Source organism: Agelaius tricolor, unplaced genomic scaffold, assembly GCF_023055355.1.
Source record: "Agelaius tricolor isolate 1412-34295 unplaced genomic scaffold, bAgeTri1.0.p SCAF_6, whole genome shotgun sequence".
NCBI lineage: Eukaryota > Metazoa > Chordata > Aves > Passeriformes > Icteridae > Agelaius > Agelaius tricolor.
Window position 1 is genome coordinate 19,440,801 of NW_027269266.1, and position 19,470 is coordinate 19,460,270.

General features: G+C 41.5%; 1 protein-coding gene across 13 annotated transcripts in view; it reads left to right on the forward strand.

Annotated features, from left to right (window-relative positions):
• The first annotated feature begins 1,461 nt into the window (after positions 1-1,461).
• Positions 1,462-19,470, forward strand: part of ADAM22 (ADAM metallopeptidase domain 22) — a 132,058-nt gene continuing 114,049 nt past the window's right edge. For 4 of the 13 annotated variants that reach the window (XM_071428939.1, XM_071428940.1, XM_071428944.1 and 1 more), the window contains exons 1-3: positions 1,463-1,643; positions 1,819-1,985; positions 17,740-17,816. In XM_071428939.1, the coding sequence (XP_071285040.1) occupies positions 1,586-1,643; positions 1,819-1,985; positions 17,740-17,816 (302 nt within the window). In that variant the 5' untranslated portion in view covers positions 1,463-1,585. Of the gene's footprint in view, positions 1,644-1,818; positions 1,986-17,073; positions 17,096-17,280; positions 17,323-17,739; positions 17,817-19,470 lie in introns of those variants that run through there. The other 9 variants (XM_071428945.1, XM_071428949.1, XM_071428951.1 and 6 more) reach the window with 5 other exon arrangements.

Genomic DNA, 19,470 nt, shown 5'->3' on the forward strand with positions numbered 1-19,470 from the left:
TGCATCTTGCCTGTAGTACCTGACAGCAGTATAAGCAGGACAGCACAAAACTTACTTGCCACTTCCTCCTCAAAGTTACTGTATATTTCCACATGCAGTGCTCTTCTGTTATCGTCACCTTCTTGGACTGTCATTTTGGCTGTCTTCATATCAGAGAAACAAACTCTGAGAAACTGAATTTCCTCCATCTATCCTCTAATTGGTTCCTTTAAGAAGATTATATATGTAAGTAAGATAAGCCCTACAGAGAAATCGGGCCAGGAGCACCGGCATTCCCTGTCGGGTGGCTCCGGGGAGCCGCTGTGCCCGGAGCGCGCTCCTTCCCGCGGGGAGCCGTGGAAGGCAGAAGGCAGCCCGGCGGGTGGGAGCGCTCCAGAGGGCAGAAATGGAGGTGCCAGGTGTCCTGGCTGCTGTCGGTGCAAGCAGTGCAATTAAAATTGATCAGCATAATGGTTTTAAGATATTTTGTTTGTTCCTTTGCTCTTTTAATCTTTGAGACTACAGTGAGCAGCAGCTTTCAGTGGCATTTTCTGTGATGCCACCTCCTCCTTTATTATGTGTTTACAACTGGTACAAGCCTTGCAGAGGGTAGTTAGACTTCGTATTCTCTTGCCTGGATCGGTAGCGAGCTGCATCTGCCGCTGCCCTGACACCCCTCCTCCTCTCTGCGCTCACCTCAGCTGCGTGCCATGGCCGTCCTGCTATCGCCCCTTCCGAAAGCGGCGGGCAGAGAGGTGCCTCAGGCCACCGCCACTCTTGTCCCATTTTCATAAAGAAATGTAGTTAAGGAAGGTGAGATACGCCGTGCTGAGAGGCAGCACTGCTGCTCTCGGCTTCCCGGTAGGTGGGAGTGTAGAATTGGGTTGCAGACGCAGCCAATCCCTCCGCTGAGGGAGAAAAATTCTCGCGTTTCAGGGAACGGACATCGTGCGGGCTCCTTGGCACCTCGGCCTCTCGCTTCGTCCAGGAGAGCATGTTGTAACGCGAAAGGAAAGATTCTGCGTTGTAATCCTCTCGTTGTTAAAAGAGCGAGGAGACAGTAGAAATTTAAGAAGGGAACAAAAAATGTCGTAGAGAATGAAATTAAGGATTGCTCAGAAAATGAGCACGTAAAGGAGGAGAGAGGGGCTGACGGCGGTATGGGCAGGGAGGGCGGGAAAACGCCCCGGCTGCCTCCCCGGAGAGCCCCCGCCCTCACCCGCAGCTGTCAGTGAAGGCAACTTTTCGGCGGGGGTTCTCTCTCCCAGCCCCGGAGCGGTGCGGTACCGGGGCGGCCCTACGGGGCGGGGGCGACTGCGGAATCCCTGCGGCGCTGCCCGGGCTCCGGGGCTTCCCCTCCGGTCTCGCCCCGCTCCCTCACGCCCTGGCAAACGACTACATTTCCCAGCACTTCCCTCTTCCAAGCGGGCTCTGCGGGGAGCCTCGCCGGCTCTCGCCATCTCCTTCGCTGGCAGGGGGCTCGGCGCGGCGGCGGGGCGGAGCTCGGCAGCCCCGGCCCCGCGGCAGCCGCGGCCCCGCAGCCCCCCCGCCCGTGCAGGCGCGGAGCCGGCGGCGCTCGGCGGCGAGCGGGGCGGCGGGCAGCGCCATGCGGGCTGCCGCCTGCCTCTTCTGCCTGGCGCTCGGCGCCCTGACAGCGGCCGCAGGTGAGTGGCGGTGGCGGTGGCGGGGCAGCGCCGCCGCGCTTGGGGCGGGGGCGGCGGGGAGGGGGGGACGCTGCGCTGAGGCTGCTGCGGAGCCCCGTGGAAACGGAGCCCCCGCTCCAGCCTGCGCGCCGGGGGCGAGGGCGCAGCCGGGTGACAGTGCCTCTCCCCTGCGCAGGAGGCGCCGGGCCGGCCACGGCGGCAGCGGGGCGGCAGCGGGGCGAGAGCCCCTTCGCGGAGCGAGAGAGCATCAGGCCCCTGCGGCTGGTCTCCGGCGAGGGCGGCGGCGGGGCGCGGTGGCCGGCGCTGAGCACGCGGGTGCGGAGCGAGGCGGCGCGGGCACAGGTAAGCGCCGGGCGGGGGCACAGGGGCCGCGCAGCAGGGCCGGCCGTGCCGAGCTGCCCGCAGCGGGTGCTTGCACCGCCGGAGGATAACGCTCGGGGCAAAGGGATGCTCGGCTCGGCTTCCCGCAGGAGCGCGGGGAATGCCAGTCCTGGGCAAGGGCGCTCGAATTAGTTCCGATGGTCCCCGTGCCTGTCAATGCCCTCCCCCGGCCGGCAGCGCGGCCCGGGCGGGCACTGCCCGCTGCCTGCGGCGGCCGGGGCACCCGAAATGAAAGTTGCGGTGCCTTTGCGACAGCGGGGCTTGAAGCGCTGCGGCTTCATTTCGGCTTGTGGCTGAAGCGTGGGCAGGGTGGGTTTGTGTTCTGTGGACTCGGATGTGTTTTTAAAAATAGAAATTGTACATCGGAAGGGAATTGCTTGAAATATAACATGTGAGCTAAGCACAGGATTTAACGTACGTATTGCCTGCTACCCAACCCGGGGTATATTTTCAAATTCCATAGAATCATAGAATCCTTGAGGTTGGGAGAGACCTCTAAGACCATCGAGTCCAACCATTAATCTGGCTCTATTTGTGTTAAAAAACATATTTTGATTGTATGAAGCCCAATCCCTATAACTTTTAACAACCTCATTTTGTATTAAAATACTGTGGTTTTCATCTTGACCCCTTTTGTTTGAGGTGGTACATGGCTGTTACATCTGAAGGAAAAAAACATTAAGTCCATATTGTTATTGATGTAGAATATAAAATCTGAGCATTTGAAGTAACTGCTGACCTACAAGATGAGTTGCAGGCCTCTGTTTCCTCCTTTTCTAATTGACTACTGTGTGTTTAATAAACAAAATAGGTGGAAAATTGTCTCATATTTCTTTTTTTATAATCCATGAAGTTTAAGAACCGACAACTTGCATTCTCTTTGTTTTGTTAAATAATAAACAAGCTCTTCATAGCATATGTATTTGCCTCTGAATGTAACTTACTCTATGTAAAGGTTTTTCAGATATGATGACCATATTTACAGTACAATAAAATACTCTTCTCAAAGTTCATAATGCTTTGTTCAAAGAAGAAAAAAACTCCTTTAGGCATTTCAGGATTCTTTGAAGACCCCCAAAAAGTCACAAGTTCAAACACTTTGTGACATGTCTGTTTTAAACTTAGTAATGGTTGCTTTTAACTTTAGTATTAGGCTTAAAACACTGGTCTTACAGAACAAACTGCTTATTAATGGATTTCATTTTTCTGAATGTCTCAGCTTTTACTCACCAAATCTTAAGCTCATAAAATTTTCAAGTTACCCTGATCTAGTTAAGTTGTTAGTATGAATATTAGTCTGAGCAGAAAAAAAGTAGTAACATGGATGGTTTTGAAAGGGTTAAATATGTTTATTTTGCAACAACCTCCACAGTAAACTAATGTTAATGTGTAAAAGCTCTGATGTTAATGTAAAAGCTACTACAACTTTTCTTCTTGATCAAGAAGTTTCCCCACTGCTGCTTAAAATATTCCCAGCCTCTTCCATGGTATCTGATGGTTGTTACTCATGGAAGGATACAGTAGCTGACAGTGCTTTGGACAAAAAAAATTGCCAAGCAGGCCGAACCGAGTGAAGCAGTGCAGACTTTCTGTGATTCTGGCACAGAGCATGGTTACATCCTAATTGCAGGATATTGCATCCCCTGCCCAGGGATCTGAGTCAGCTCGCCAGTAATGGACCAGCAGCAGCGTGGCTGACTTTGCTTAGCTCAAGCTGTGTAGGAGCTGCATTCAGGAAGGTGCTCGTCAAAGTTATGGACTAACTTCACAGAGTGAACTTTTATGGTGCTTCTGGGTGTCTGGTGAATGGCACATGAAGTATAAAGATGCTGGATTCTTCTCCCTCATGAAGAGACACCCCATGCCTGCCCTGAAGAGTTAACAGTCAGTGGCATATAAAGAGTAGGGAACAGATCAATACCATTTCCATATGTATTTGATTGTTTTATGGTTAAATACACTCTTACTGTCTCCATGTTCTATCCATTGCTAATAGTCTTTGAATAGCTGTGTTTGAGAGTTTAAAAAGCTGGTCTTGAACAGAGATTTCAAACCAAAGCTACCTGCCTTCTGGGTTAGTTAAGGGAGCATGCTTCTTTGAGGAGGTAAAAGCATTCGAGAAGAATCCTGGTGAGTAAAGGACTAGCAACCATGTCAGGAAAAACAAAGATTCCTGAATGGGAAGGTGCATTCAGACTAGCCAACAAGGCTGTAGTTGAATTAATGTAAAACAATGTAGTTGGATTTGAATCGGATAAAGATAAAAGGGGTGAAGGAGGGGAGAGAGAGATAAGCTGGAGAGAAGGAAGTCGCATTAAATCGGATTGGATTCCTTTAATTCCTGGATGAAAGCTTTAGCTGCAGAAAGGGCAGAAGTTGAACAAGAAGGATGCAAGCCCGAGTTCAGAAATGCACAAAGGCAAATGAAGATGATCATGCAGAGGAATGCAGAAGAAAAGCGTGGCCATTGCAGATCAGGAGTTTTAGAACAGGATCATGATGGAATTGAGCCAGAGGATAATATGAGAAAAGGGGATGAGAGGAGATAATTGAAGGCAGAACTGACTGGGATATGATGGATGGTGGATTTCTAAAAAGTGATGGTTTGTTTTCAGTATTTATTGAGGTTTTTCTTTAGCAACTTCCTCGGTTTTGTTTGTTTTGGGGTTTTTGGGCCACTGCCATCAGAGTTGAGTAACTTCTCTACCTCCATGCTTTACTATTAAATAGTAAAGGAAATAGTCTATATACTCATCTTAGAAACCCAGAATGTAATTGCTTAAAAACATAATCAATGTGCTCACAGTTGTGGTTGTCCAGGATTGCTGAACCTCAGAACACAGCACAAGGCAAATGTTGTAGGCTATTACATCTTCATGTCATTAATGTTCTAATGTACAATATATAGTGGACATTGGAGAATTCACGTGACTTTGGGTTTCTGCTTTTAATTCCATTGCAGAATGGAGTCATTACTGGTATCTGTGACACTCCTGTATTTCAATTTCTCTGTTCCTCAAAGGGTGCCCGTTGGCAGCTGCACAGCACTTAATGTATAGAATAATCAAGATAAGATATAGCTAAAAATACACTAATATTATATTGTCATCAATGCAATCCAGGATCTTAGCGATGGACACCTAATTTACTGGTGCATAAATAAGTGTATTAGAAGATGAGAGTCCTCTATGTCAGGGACATTTAGTGAAGGCTAATCTAATATTTTTGTGTTTAAAAGAAGGAAAGTTCCCACCTTTGACATTTTTAAGGAACCTTTTAACTTTGTGCCTTAAGCCATATTTTGGTATTGTAAGAAGCACATGAGAAACCACAAGTTTTGTAGTGTTTTCCTTTAGTCAATACTGTGCAGGCATGTTCTTTGTTAAAATATGGGAATGTGTAAGCGTCCCTCCCCACTGCCTGTATTGCCATTATCCATTTTTAATACATCTAAGTGTTACATGGAAGTTTGTGAGATTTTCTATGATTTTCAGTAGGAACAAGGTTCTGACCTGCTGTGGACAGAGATTCACTCCTCTCTGCTGGTTGTGCAGGACATCCATGATATAGCAATTTCTGTTTCTCAAGCTGTTTTTCACTTGCTCATTGCCCGTTGTCATTAAGATACATTGAATTCCTTCAAAGAGAGTAAAAGGGATGGCCTGGTTGTAGGGAGAGCCTGGAGGGGCTCCAGGACTGAGCTGCATCTGGAGATAGAAGTGCATGTTTTTTGTATTCCAGAGTGAGTCAGTGGTTTTCAGTAAAGAACTTACTTGTCTTCCACAGCCTGCATTGTTTGTGACCAAATGATACAATTGCATGCATCTATTTGGAATTATGGCTTGCAGATTTCTTAAATGATTTCTTATTGCTAATAATGAATTTCAGAGAAGCTTTGCTCAGTCATGCTGAGTTTGCATAGCTCTGCTTGCTCTTGGATTTGAAATCTTCATTAGTTATTTGAGTGTTGTCTAGTCTTTGCTATTGGATTCTCTGATTTATTGTCATCTCACTCTAGTCATCAAACAGGATACCCCACTTCTTTGCAGGTGCTTCTGAAATTGCTGACTCTTGCTTTCTGTTCTGATGCTGTCGATTTCTGTTGGTATTGTAAGTTACTGTGTTGGGTAGCTCCAATGAATAGTAATTTTTTTTTTCTTAAAAAAACAGCTCTGACTGTTGAGTGGCTTATAAAATATCTCTAGAGTTTGGGACTGATGGATGGTGACTGCTGAAAAAGAGAAGTGTCATCAGAAATTGCTTGATTAAAAAAATTATTTTCTGCCCACTTAATCAAATGACTTGAAGAAACTTAGGCACAATTTTTGATCATCCTAACAGAAAACCAAAGGGAAGGAGGCTAAACTGGAAAGGGGCTATAGTGAGTAATAACATGCATTTGGTTTATTGCTGAATTTGGTTTTCTTCCTGCCTTGTTGCCTTTTAAGATTTGTACGGCATTAGGAAAAATGTGTGTGATACTTTACTGTATGTTCAGTGTATGCAGTTCTACAATAAGATACTTCACCAACATGGCAATTTTTTATGAATATGTGAATGATGGTTAAAATATTCACAGTCTAGATGCAGGTCTTACCTTCCTGAAGAAGAAAAAAACTGCTGAAAGCTAAACTTTGCTATAGATTGTGTATTGAATGATGTAAGGACATTGAGGGTGTCTTTTGATTTTTGAGATACCCTTTTTATAAAGAACTCACGGTGTGTTTTAGTATTTTATAGGCAAAGAATATTTCAAATTCCTAATTTATCCTTCTTTGCAAGTTCATATCAGGAAAAGTCTTTCCCTGCTTGGTAATGAGATTTGTTATGTCAGTAAATGTATAAGTCCAAAAAATCATCCAGCAAAAAATCTCTGGTATCTGCTGCTTCAGAGTTCATGTTGTTTTGTGTCATCTTCTCATGCTTGTGCCATAGCAGACTGGAAAAGGCAGATATTCCTAAAGGTATGGCTTAGCCTCATAAAACAGGCTTATGTACAGCCAAAAAGGATCATAAAGGCTCAGATGTAACAATTTGTATAGAAAATATTTTCCCAACATTTGCTGATTGCATGATTAGTGTAGGCTGCAAAGTCTGACAGAGGAGTGCTTTCCAGCTCTGGTGATGAATGTATCTGTATCCTGGTCTGTGTTGGTGCCCCTGAGTGCAGGATCACACTGAGTATTCTTTCTGCCACACTTCCACTGTGTACCTGTTTTGGGACTCCTGCAGTGGCTAATCAGCTATAACATATGCATGGTGTAGAAGTGTGTTGCATCCTGAGCAGTGTCTTGATAAACTTTGATGAGATTTATCCATATTCTGGAGGAACTACATGTGAAGTTAAGATTCACTCTGAAATGTTTGCCACAAGAGCATTATGGACTTTTATGTTAAAAGGTCATGGTAGATATATTATCCTTCTGGTAGTCCAGGTCCCTGTTGTAGTTTTCCCAATAATCATGCCAGTCATTAAGTGACTCAAAACGAACAACTTTTTTAGGGCTCTGCTTGTGAAAACATTATCACAGTTAGCCTGTCAAACACTGCTTAAAGGTCAATCAAACTGCATAAAATCTTCAAAAGCCTGATAAGGTTCAGGTCTGTAAATTGTGGGTCCTTCTAGATAGCACTGGCTCAGTGCTTTTCCCTCTCCAATTAGCTCTGCTGAGGTTTGTGGTCCTTCCACTTATTCCTGCCTTCCGCCGGGTTTCCTCCCTGGAGAAGATGGAAGATGAGGATCCTTGTCTTCTGCTCCCATGGGTTTGAGCCAAGGCTGCCTCTCCCAAGCAGGCTGTTCTGCTTCATGGGAAGTAGCTCACATGTCAAATGATTTAGTTGCCAGCCCAGGCCCATGTGTATTCTCTCAGTCTGGATAACTGTGGATGTAGAAGGTGAATCCAATACTGTCAGAGGATCAAGACTGGACACAGGATTTTGGTGTCTTCCTATGCAATCTATCTTTCTCTTCATCTAATGATATGGTTCAGTGTTTTCATCACTAGATAATATTTTTTCAGTATTGTTTTTTCTAGAAATAGTGTAATTGTTTCTTGCATGTTAACCAAAACCGCTGTATTCAGTGTCTCCAAAAATTACTGTGACTCCCAACTTGTCTTCCATTTCTCTAGTTTTGTCTTATTTAATTGATTTTAAACAATGCCAAATTTGCCCTAATTGTCTGTGGAAAACTTTCAGACAAGAGAGCCTTCAATTCCCTTCTTTCCTTTGCCTTGCCAGTGGTCTCCTAGATAGTGCATGGATACGCTGTTCTGTGGAGATGTCTTTTGGAGCACATACAGGACTGCAGAGATCTGTCCCATGAAATTTAGCTCTTCATAGCTGCAGATGCTCCCTGAGAGTGCTCTTCTGGATCCATTGCAATAGTTGCATTAATCTGCAGAGGAGAAAACATTGCTGCAGGGGTGAATTGTGCAGCGGCAGCTGTGCTGAGCCACAGCCAACATCACTCTCCTCAGATGGAAGCATGTTCAGTGCAGATGAGAGCTTTGGACACTGAACATTACATCTGTGCAAGCTTTTAATACTTTAGTGGGAGGACTGTGTGAAGGAAGGCTTATGTTTTTTTCCGAGAAACTTTATTGTTAAGCTGAACAGAAAGGTGGCTGAAGTGCACGTACACACGGTCAGGCTGTGTTCTGCCAGGACGTGGCATGCACTGCCATGATGGGGCTTGGCCATCATGGGTTGGGTAAGTCCAAGTGGAAGAAGTGGAAAGCCAGTGTCACCTGAAATTGAAGAATTATGAAGAAATTACAGAAAGTGGCCAATGACATAGAGCTGTTTTAACTGTTGAGTCATGAGGAGTCCAGCTTGAAAATTTGATTCAGTGAAAGTAAGTTAAAAGCATGGCATTGTTGCTGTACATTTGCCCCCAGACAATGAAATTTGGTGATTCATCTGGTAATTTGACCAGCTCCGGTTTCTCTACCTAGGCTAAATTCACTCTTAAGTCTCTCTTTCTTCCTTGTTTTTAAGTGAATGGGTGTTACCAGACCAGAGAACTGTATCAAAGGACATGCTTTATAAAAAGCGTGCTCCAGAATGTGGTATTAATGCAAAGTTTAGAAAAATTTGTGTGGGTAAATGTCTTCTAATAAAAGTGTGATGTGGAGGAATGTGGAGGCTAGAGCCCTGACTTACAACTCAAAAATTGCCCAGAAGGATAGCAGTATGTGGGAATACACTCTGTTCCAGAAATGTCTCCTTAGAGTATTTCAACTCCTGCAATTCTGTGGGAATGAAAAAAATCTATCCATCAGTTGTTTCAGAAAATATATACAGTGAGAATGTTGTTTCATTTTGGTCTCCTAGGCTGTATCAAGGGGAAAAGCAGTTTTGAAATTTGCTTTTCTTGCACTTTTCAACTTGAAGCAGGACTTTGATACTTGAATGTAGAGGGTGAGTCATATTTAAAAAGTATTATCTGTGGAATTGACTGAGCAATGTATTGGCATGCCTAAGAGTCTGCAAGTTTTGTCAAACTTTTTGTTAGCCTCCAATACTGGCAGGATGTTGGTAAACTTTCTGCTGGTGCCCAGAGTCCATTTCTAGGAGAAGTTAACCTTGTTGGTAGGCTTTAGGTGTCAAAGAGTGCTTGTTACTTCCAATGGGCAGAGCTAATCTTTTGGTGGTAAGCTTTCATTTGTATGTAAACTAAATGGAAAACCAATTGAAATTGTTTGGAATATGTCACTGTGTTGCTGAAAGAAGGTTTGGTCACTGATACTGGTATAAAGGAGCAAAATTAGTGTGGACTCCTTTTACTACATTTGAATGCTTTATTTGTAATGTAAAGGCAGCTTAATGTAGATTATAACTTGTAGATTTCTCTCACAGTGGAATTCTGTTCCTTCATTTCTGAAGACTACAAGAGATGCTGAAAAGGGGGCCTTTAAATGTTATTGATTCCTTTCAGAGCTTGGAAAACATGTAGCTAAAAATGACCTCAAGGCACCATCTGCTTCAGCAAAGGAAATGCCTTCACTCCTCCTGACTGTTGGATCCGTTGAGTTTTCCTCCTTGCCTAAATGGTGTTCTTGGACAATAGTCCTTTCTCCAGAGAGATGACACAGAGATGCAGATGGGTTCATGCTCAAGGGCTGCCCACAGCACGTGCCTTGGTGCCCTTGTTTTGTCCTGTCCCCTGCAGATGGGTGATGTGCTGCTTGTTTGCCTCTCGCGCTGCAGCTGTGCAGGGGCAGCGTCTCGTTTGGGTTCTGCCCACTTGAAACTGCCAGGCAGAGGGGTATTTTACTGAGGATGGATTGTCCTTGTTGGAGTCCTTTCCCTCTGGTCTCATTTTTCTTCACAAAGTGGTTTCCCCCTCTGATTGCAGCCAGGTCCTGGGCTGCTGAGTGATACAGATGGAATACATTGCACTACTGCTGCTGTAGTATTTTTTCTGACTCCTAGGCACGCCAGTACGTTGCTTTTCCTGTTAGATCTGGTGTTCTGAAAACTACAGTCACTGTGGGGAGCAATGGAAACTGGTGTTTCTGGGTCACAGGGTGAGTCTTTGGTTGCTCTGCTCCCTGTCTTATTTTAAAGAGTGTGATCTTCAATGGTCGTCAAAGTTTTGTATGCATTATGGCAAGAAAAGATTCTGAACTTTTCAAATTTTCATTCATGACTTTTCTTTGTTTTCTGTATGTAACCTTGTACTTGATTAATCACACTTATAACAACCTATCTGATCATATTTCCCCTGGCCATTTGATGAAGAATTTTTTTTGAGTGCGTTTTTAAAACATGAGATTTTGCAGTAACCAGTTGTCTGGTTTTGCCCCAGTAGTGATGCATTTAAGACCCCCGGCACTCTAGTTGGATGTAACCTTTTATACATGAATTCTTGCTGCTTCTGTTTCAGAAAAAGGGAAAAAAAATTGACTTCCCAAAAGCTCTTGCACTTCTTCCTTTCATAGTGATTTGAAGACTTGCAGTAATTAGTCTCATAGGAAATCAAAACTTATAAACAAAATTTCAGAATCAAATTAACATCATCCTCTATGCTTAAAAGCACAACGAGTGTGAGATCTGGTGCCACAGGGCTTTACTGGTGTTGGAAGCAAGTGTTAGACTGACTCTTGGGAAGCAGCATCGGGCCCATTCAGTTGCCCAAATTTGTCCTATTAGATGTGAGAGATCAAATGGTAGCTTGTGCTAAATTTGCTGGCAGTGACAGCCCAATAGTTTTCCTCTCTTCATTGTTCCACTTAACATTTAACCTTGGGTGAATTTTTGAGAAAGATGAAGTGGAGGTGAGGAAGGAGAGCAGGAAGAGAAGCTTTCAGAAGGATCCATGCTGCTACCCAGGCACTGACTCTGCAGCAGTGACACCTGTGTAACATCTTGCATCAGTTTGTGCTCGGGGCTTTTTTCCCTTGTGCTCTTCCCCCTTATATATATTGAGTAAATTCAAACAGTGTCTGTGTTCAAACACACAAATATACAAAATAGGGGGGTTTCTTTGTAGGGTGATTTTTTTTCCTACTGGGAAGACTAATTATGGGGATTTTAGAGGTACAAGTAGTTCTTGCTTCTGAGTTTGAGTTCATTGATACAATGATGTTTATATGGAGAAAAGCTATTTTAGGTCATGTTTACGACCACAAGGAACTGGGCCTTGGCACTCCACTCTAGCTGATGGTGTTTAGCTCTCACTGTGCTCCACCCTCACTTGGCATGGAGAACAGATGTGTGATCCAGGACTTAAAAATGAACATGCATCTATTAAAATATATTCTTATTTCTAGCTTTGCTTCAGAATAAATAACTGATTTACTAAATGTGCCCCAAAGAGGTAGTTGTAAAAATGTTTTTATCAAACCATGATCCTATTCTGCTGTTTCTTCATTAAATAAACTCTGCCCCGCCAAATGCCCCAAAGATATTTAGATTTATGCATTGGATAAAAAGAGAGAGCTTGCATGAAGAATGTCAAATATTGATGATTAATGCAGTAAATGAGTGCCTATAAATATTATGAAAATGCTAGGGAAAATAAAAAAAGAAATTTTGCAGTTGTTTAATATGCTATGATATGTGGATCCAGTTCAATGATACTGAACTTTTGATTAAAGTTTGATATTTTCAAATGGCAATAGAGAAGACCTGGGGAAATAATTTTGCAGTTATATTTTATTGTGTATTTTTGAAAGAAGATTCTTTGACTTGGAATACATATTTTTAATATTAGACCTAGGCTTATTTTTGAATTTTGTCTCTTAGAAAAGTTTTATTTTTTTTCTTCCCAGTACATGTGAAAAAGTGATTTTTTAAAGAGATTTCTTATTTTACACAAAGCAACAATATACTGCATAGCTCTGGATTTATTACAACAAAACTGAGGCTGAAAATTTTCTTTTTGGAGTGTGTACATTTTATGTATCCTATTATAGAATGCTAATTGGTACTGTATTTCTCTACTTTAGCATAAATTTATTTGTAATGATTATTTTCAAAACAGCAAATGTAGGTAAATCTACATAAGATTTTTAGTGTATTTTCATTTAATTTAATGAATATATTTATTTTGATTTCCCACTGGCTTATCTGTGTCCTTACTGAATTTAACTTACATTATTTCATACACACTTAAGGGACTATCAACAAGCTCAGGTTTCTATTCTATGAAATGGGGGAGGGGAAATTAAATTAATATCTAAGGAATCTATTACTTTGTAAATGTGACTGACTCATAAAATGTCTGCTGTAAAATCTCATTGTTCTTACAACCTCTGAAGCACACTTTTAAAGTTTTTTCTTCCTGCAACATCCTGTATTATTTTATCTCTTGATTCTCTTGATGCTTTTCTTTCAAGTCGACAAAATTGATCAGAATCTTTTAATTAGAAACTACAATGCTATATATAGTAGTAAATAGAAATTTTTTACATCAAAGGGCAAACATATAAATAGAATTTTCTCCTCAATTTTTACAAGATTTTTTGTAAAAAAAAAATCTTATTTTTTATATTATATTTTTTGACAGAAATTTTTGTAATCTCTTCCAGCAAAACTTATTTAAAAACATCTAAGTGCTTTATTAAGGATACTTCTCAAGGAAAAAACATGTTATGAGGAATTGCACATCGCATCACAACAAGTTTTTAATTATCTTTCCTTATTTTTTGAGGAAAAATATTAGTCATCATATTACTGTGCTGCTTTCAATACTCAGCTAATTATACACAATGTGAGGAAAATGTCTACATTTTTCCCTTTAAAATTTTAGTGAGTTTGATTATTCCAGAAAGTGCATAGCTTGTAAATGTTTCACTGGTGGTTAGGATATTTGCCCTATTTGGAATGAAAATCTTTGAGATACATTGAAGGTTACCTCCAGAGCAGTGCCCTGAGGTTGATCTCAGTGATGTGTGTTGGTTGTAGTTGATGTGTTTGTTCCCTTTGCAGATGCTCATTCTTTGGGGCCAGGGTCTGGAGAAATCTGATCCCCAGCAGGAGTACCAAAGGGACATCATTATTATGTTGTTTCTTTGTAGTGATAAATAGTCATATTTGGTACTGATTGTCCATCTCCTCTATTACTGCAGTGATCCCTGAGGCATGGAGCAGGTGATTTCAAATAATTGGAATCACATTGCTCTTGGTTTGGCAGGAAGGTTTGCATACCACTTTTGGTTTTGTAGAATTCAAGCTTTTAATCTTTGCTTTAGATAAAATATTTTTGTGCTTAGTGATTTGAAATAATCTTTTCCACTCCATTTACTCTTGATTCCTTTCAGACTTTCACTGACATGCTTAAACTTCACAGTCTTTAACAGAAGTTAGCTCTGCATTGCTGCATGAGGTGCATGGGGTGTTCAGTATTTTCTGTAGTGGGCTTTGCAGGTCAGTGCAATTTATGCACCACTAAGTACTAAGTACTGCACCTGAAGCAGCTAATTTCAGAGCTGTTATTGGTATTTTTCTTCTTCAGTTGCATGACATAAAAATTTCAGACCCTTTTGATTGTGTTGGAGGCATTGCATTGCACTCTTCCATTAAGTTGTTCAATGCTTCATTCCTGGCTCTTGTTCATGTCCTGCACTGAGTGCATCTTCTGGTCTCCAGGAACTCCCCTTTCATGACTCAGTTGTCAGCCACTAATGTGTCAAGCTGATGGTTGTTGCAAAAGCCTCACATTTTCTGAGAGAGTTCCTGGATTTCAGAATTGAATGACATAGTTTATTGTCTTGCTTTGGTGGTTTAAAGAAGGCTTTGCAGGTGTTTTTCTTGTTACTTCTGCTTGACTGAGGTGGTGTAGATGGAAAAGTACTCATTTCCTCTCTTTGGGTTCTTTCATTGATGTATGTCCATGAATGTAAGCTCCTTTGCAGCTGGCCATTTTACCTATTCACTGAGCAGGCAGGTAGAGGTGCTTAAAGGCAATGTAGACCCAAGACTTTTTAAAATCCATTTCTTTATTTTGTGGTTCTTAACCAGATATTTAGAAGAACTGTTAACCTAAAAAATGCATTGTCTGGAATTCTTAAGGTGCAGTTTTTTGTTACGGTGGATGAGATTTTTACCTGAAAGGGAGAATCTGTCTTCCTCTTCATTCTCTCTTGGGTGTCCCCTTTGACTTCTTTCTATTGCATCTACATTGTGGTTTATTTAGATCAGTTTATTTGTCTGACAAAAACCAGACAAATCTCCAAGTGGTGATTAATTTTGTGCTCGTGATCTGATTTGCTGGCTAGCCACATGAGCTGACAAGGGAGAGTTGGTGGGAGCACATTGCCAGGATGGGGCAGAACTGTTCATTTTTGGCAGCAGCCCACAGTGTGCAGTGTGACCGTGCTTTACAAACACGTGTCAGGAAGGGATGCAGTTTCTGGAAAGGAATGAGTTTGTCAGGCTATCCAGAATGTCTTGGTATCTTGGTAGGCTTGAAATACCCTTGAGATACACTTGATTGCACTTGAGCTTAAACTAAATGGTAAGTTTCTGGGTTGGCATCATGTATCTTGGGGAGTGGTTACATCTGTGTAATGTTTATCATATTAATTTATTCATACATATTTTCTCCCTTAATTCCAAATTAACAGTTTCTGTCAGGGAACAACTGTGGTCCAGGGTCACCTTAGAAATACATTAGCTTGTAGTTGTTTATCTTAGAGATGTGTTCAGGAGAGGAAATCTCTCAGACCAAATCGATATGGTGCAATATACCTAGCAGTTAAAAGCCAAGCCAAACTGAAACAATAATTTTTGCTCTGATGGGCTCTGAAGTGGATATATTTTAATGACAAATGTTACATTTAATAGATGTGCATTTAGAAATCCAATAGGCTTTTTCTGTTCTTTCTTACTAATTCTCTTCTGGTACCAACATATGGTCATATAGAAGACTTGGTTGTACTCTGTGTAGAGATCTAAATGATGGCATATGTAGCTATGTTGTTAACAAGCAGGAATACTAAAATGCTGTAGAATGTTCTTTGCATTTAATAATGTAATGATGAGAATCAAAGGGCTGGGCTGTCCTTTCTCCTTTGATCAGAAAGCAGTTGCTGCAGTGCAGGTGGCTGAATGAAGGTTAGCTAAGGTCAGCAAATGGGCTGCAGTGGAACAAGGGAATGACAGAACTGCCATTGGTCCTTTGTACCTTACTAGATTCTTGGCCTGTCACCTCCTGTTTGTGAACAGCAGTCTGAAAATTCACATCTAGCAAGGGAAGATGAAATTTTAAAATAATTCAAAGCAGACTCTGCTGCCTGAGAGGTGGAAAAGAAACAAAAATGGTAACATGATAATTTGTTGATGGTTGTTTTTGCTGTATTTGTGGTTGCACTAGCTGCTGCAGGCCAGAAGCAGCTAAGTGATGGTCCTGCATGTGGGTGCCATATGTGCTGTGGGTGTCTGTACATTCTGTGGGTGTCATTGCAGATGCCAGCTGGATGTAGATTTTTTTGTTTGTTTATTTTCTTTTTAATTTCTTCATGCTTTCTTTTTGATAGAAAATATGCTTTTAATATTGATGGTAATTAACCACCTATTATTTACCCAGATAAGGTGAACTATATGTAATACATATATTCATTTGGTGAAAAAGGATACATTTGTTCAAAAAAAGATGATAAATTATCCATAAAGAACCACTTAGCAAAGACCTGGTGGCCTGTGTTACAAAGCAGGTTAGATGTAGTGGAGATAGACAAAAGGATATCTGACACTGAGTTATATCTATTGAGGTGCCTTCTAAGGAGCTTTCCAGTTTTACTGCATCCTTCTGAAGTGTAATGTAAATGTGTAGAATTTCTTGTTATGCAATTTTTTGTGCAACTTCACAGTAGAGATACAGCCAGGCATTTTTGTAGAGGGCCCTCAGCCTGAGCATCCTCTAGTAAGAGAGACTGTCTTAACTTCTGGGTTTTTAAAGGATTCATCTGTTTATATATATATGTATTCATGGTCGTTGTCTTTTTTATTTATTAATGCTCCTGCTTATATATGTAATAAACAAAAATGTCATGATTCCCTCAACTTTCCTTTTCATTGCTGCTGTTCTTTTCCAAGGAAGCTGGTATTCTCAGCTCTTCTGGATTTAATGTCTATTGAAAGCCTGCCAGTAGTTTTAGAAAGAGTTAATTTGATGATTCACATTATCCCATCCTGTCCCGTGTTTCCCAGAGTTTTCAATAAATCATTTGTTACAGTTGTACTATCCTGTATTATGTTTATTTGGAGAAGTGTAGTTTAGCGTTGTAAGTGGCTCTTCAGCGTTTCCTCTTAGGTCCTCTGTCTACATGCTTCAAATCTTAATGTGCACATTTCAATGGAAACAAAATAGGAACAAAGTTGATACTGTTCCAAAATGTCTCCAAGTAGCTTTCTAATTAATTAGTTAAATAACATGGCTGTTCCCTTTCTTGGGTGTTTTCAGGTCTAGAAACAAGTGTTGCATTTCTATTGGACAGCTGAGTATTTTCTTCCACTACTACTAAAAAAAACCCTCTTGTTCCTGTCAGTTGGGGCTTACAAAGTGTTCCCATGTTTGTCTGCTATAGGACTGAATTAAAGGAACCATTTGGGGAGAATATATGGTAAAGAAAAGAAGAAAAGAAAGGAAGCAAGCAAGCAAGCTGTTTCTCTACCATCTCGTTTTTCTTTGGTTTTAGTAGCTGCTCAAGGGTTTGGAGTTTTGGGAACCTTTTAGAGGGTTGTGAGTCAGAGCTTTACAGAAAATGCAGCTGGTTATATTTTAGCCCATTGCTATCCCCTCGCTGTATGAGAGTCTGTGTGAATGAACAGTTTCTTCCAGGCAGTGTTGGTGAGATTTTTGAGAGTACAGTTGTCTGACCAAGCCAGTCGTGTCTCAGCTGTTCTCTCTGGTCTGTGTCCAGAGTCACTGTAAGGAACACGTGAGCCAGGGGAGGTCTCACTTCCCTTTGTTGGGAAGTTTTGCCCAGGATGGGAATTTGAAGAGCTGTTCCTACCATAGATGGGTCAAGATGGGGGCTGCTCTGAGTCACAGATTGTGTTGTTGGGAATTCTTGAATAAGTCTCATAGATTCAGAAAACTGATCTTTTATTCATTATCATAGACTGCTTTGTCTGTTTCAATGCAATTTTATTTGGTTAATGACATATTTTTACTTACTCTATATATCTTGTTTCTGCATTTTCAGACCAGTACAAAAGGTTTTGCCATGACTTAATAATAATTCTAGTCTTTTCTATATTGCAGTCTACCCACATTGCTCGAGCCAGCTTCCAAGTTGATGCTTTTGGATCATCTTTCATCTTAGATGTGACACTAAACCAGTAAGTAATGACTGTATCTTACACTACATTTGTCCAAGACCTGGTGCCTGTGAAATGGAATTTTCCAGTGGAGTTTTTGGAGGATGTATTATAGCAAAGATATGATTTTAGGTATTGAATTAATTTGTAATGGTATATTTTAGGTTCTTTTGTTACTTTCTTGAGTAGCATTGTAGGCTTTGATATTCCCATTGTTACTACTTGGTACCTATTCCAGTATGATTATCATTTTAGTAGCATAATTTCACAGAATCACAGAATGGTTCAGGTTGAAAGGGACCAGTGGATCATCTGGTCTAACCACTTATCCATGCAGGGTTATCCTAGAGCGCATGGCACAGGATTGTGTCCAGATGATTCTTGAATATCTCCAGTGAGGGACTCCACACCCTCTCTGGACAATGTGTTCCAGTGCTCCATCACCTGCACAGTAAAGAAGTTCTTCCTCATATTTGGGTGGCACTTCCTGTGCATCAATTTCTGCCTGTTGCCTCTTGTCCTATTGCTTGGCAGCAGCAAGAAGAGCCTGGTCCATCCTCTGGGCACCCTCCCTTCAGATACTTGAAGATATTGGTGAGGTCTCCTCTTCTCAAGGCTGAACTGGCCCAGCTCTCTCAGCCTTTCCTCCTAAGGGAAATGCCCCTGTCCTTGAATCATCTTTGTTGCCTTCTGCTGGACTTGCATCAGGAGCTCTGTGTCTCTCTTGTTCTCAGGAGGCAGAACTGGACACAGCCCTCCAGGTATGGCCTTGCTTCTGCCAGTTTACCGTAAAGGCAAATTACAAACTTCATACAGAACACCCCAGGGTATTAAAGGGGGGATCTCCCAATAACTGGTAGCTCTGAGAATTTTAATAACCAAGCATAAAGTACTGAAGATACATCAGCTACATTAGCACAACAGCTAATCCTCAAAAAACAATGAATACTTGGGAATTAAGTTTCTCCAGATGTGTTTACAGCCTTTGGGAACAGAGAAGCATTGTAAGGCAGTAGCACTGTGAACTTCAGTCCACGAGGAAAGATTGAATAATATTAAACTTACAGTGAAATCTGGTGTGTGGCTTTCACTAATGAGTTTTTGCAGTAGTCTTTTAGCACAGCTATTTTAACATAGGAGTTGCTTTGCTTTTCTGTCCTGAAGTGAAAAGAGAATAAATAATAGAGTAAATAGAAGTGTTTTGTTAAGTAATTCAGCTCCTAATAATTGAACATAATGTTTTGTGGTTTGGTGTAAGAGTTTGCATGCAATAGCTGCAAGTTTTTCTGGTGTAAAGATGAACTTCAGGTTGCAATGACACCCACTCAAATATCAGGTTTGTTTTTTCACTTGTAAATAAACTTGAAACAGTGGCAATTTCTTTATGTGCACTGACATTAGTTAAGAAGCACATGTGAATCCCTGCTGGTTACAGACAGTGGAGACACTGTGCTGCTGGAAGGAGAAGGCAAGAGGCTGCTTTAGAAGTATGATTTTACAACAACTGTATTTTAAAACAGTTATAGAGGAAGAATTTCTTGCTGAAAAGCACCAAATCTTTGATACCAAAATGTTTCTTGGAAGTAGAAATTTTGTATTTATACCTTACTGAGAGTAGGCTGCACAAACCTGTTTTAATTTAGCAGGTTAATGGTGTGGTCACAGTTAGTTTCTA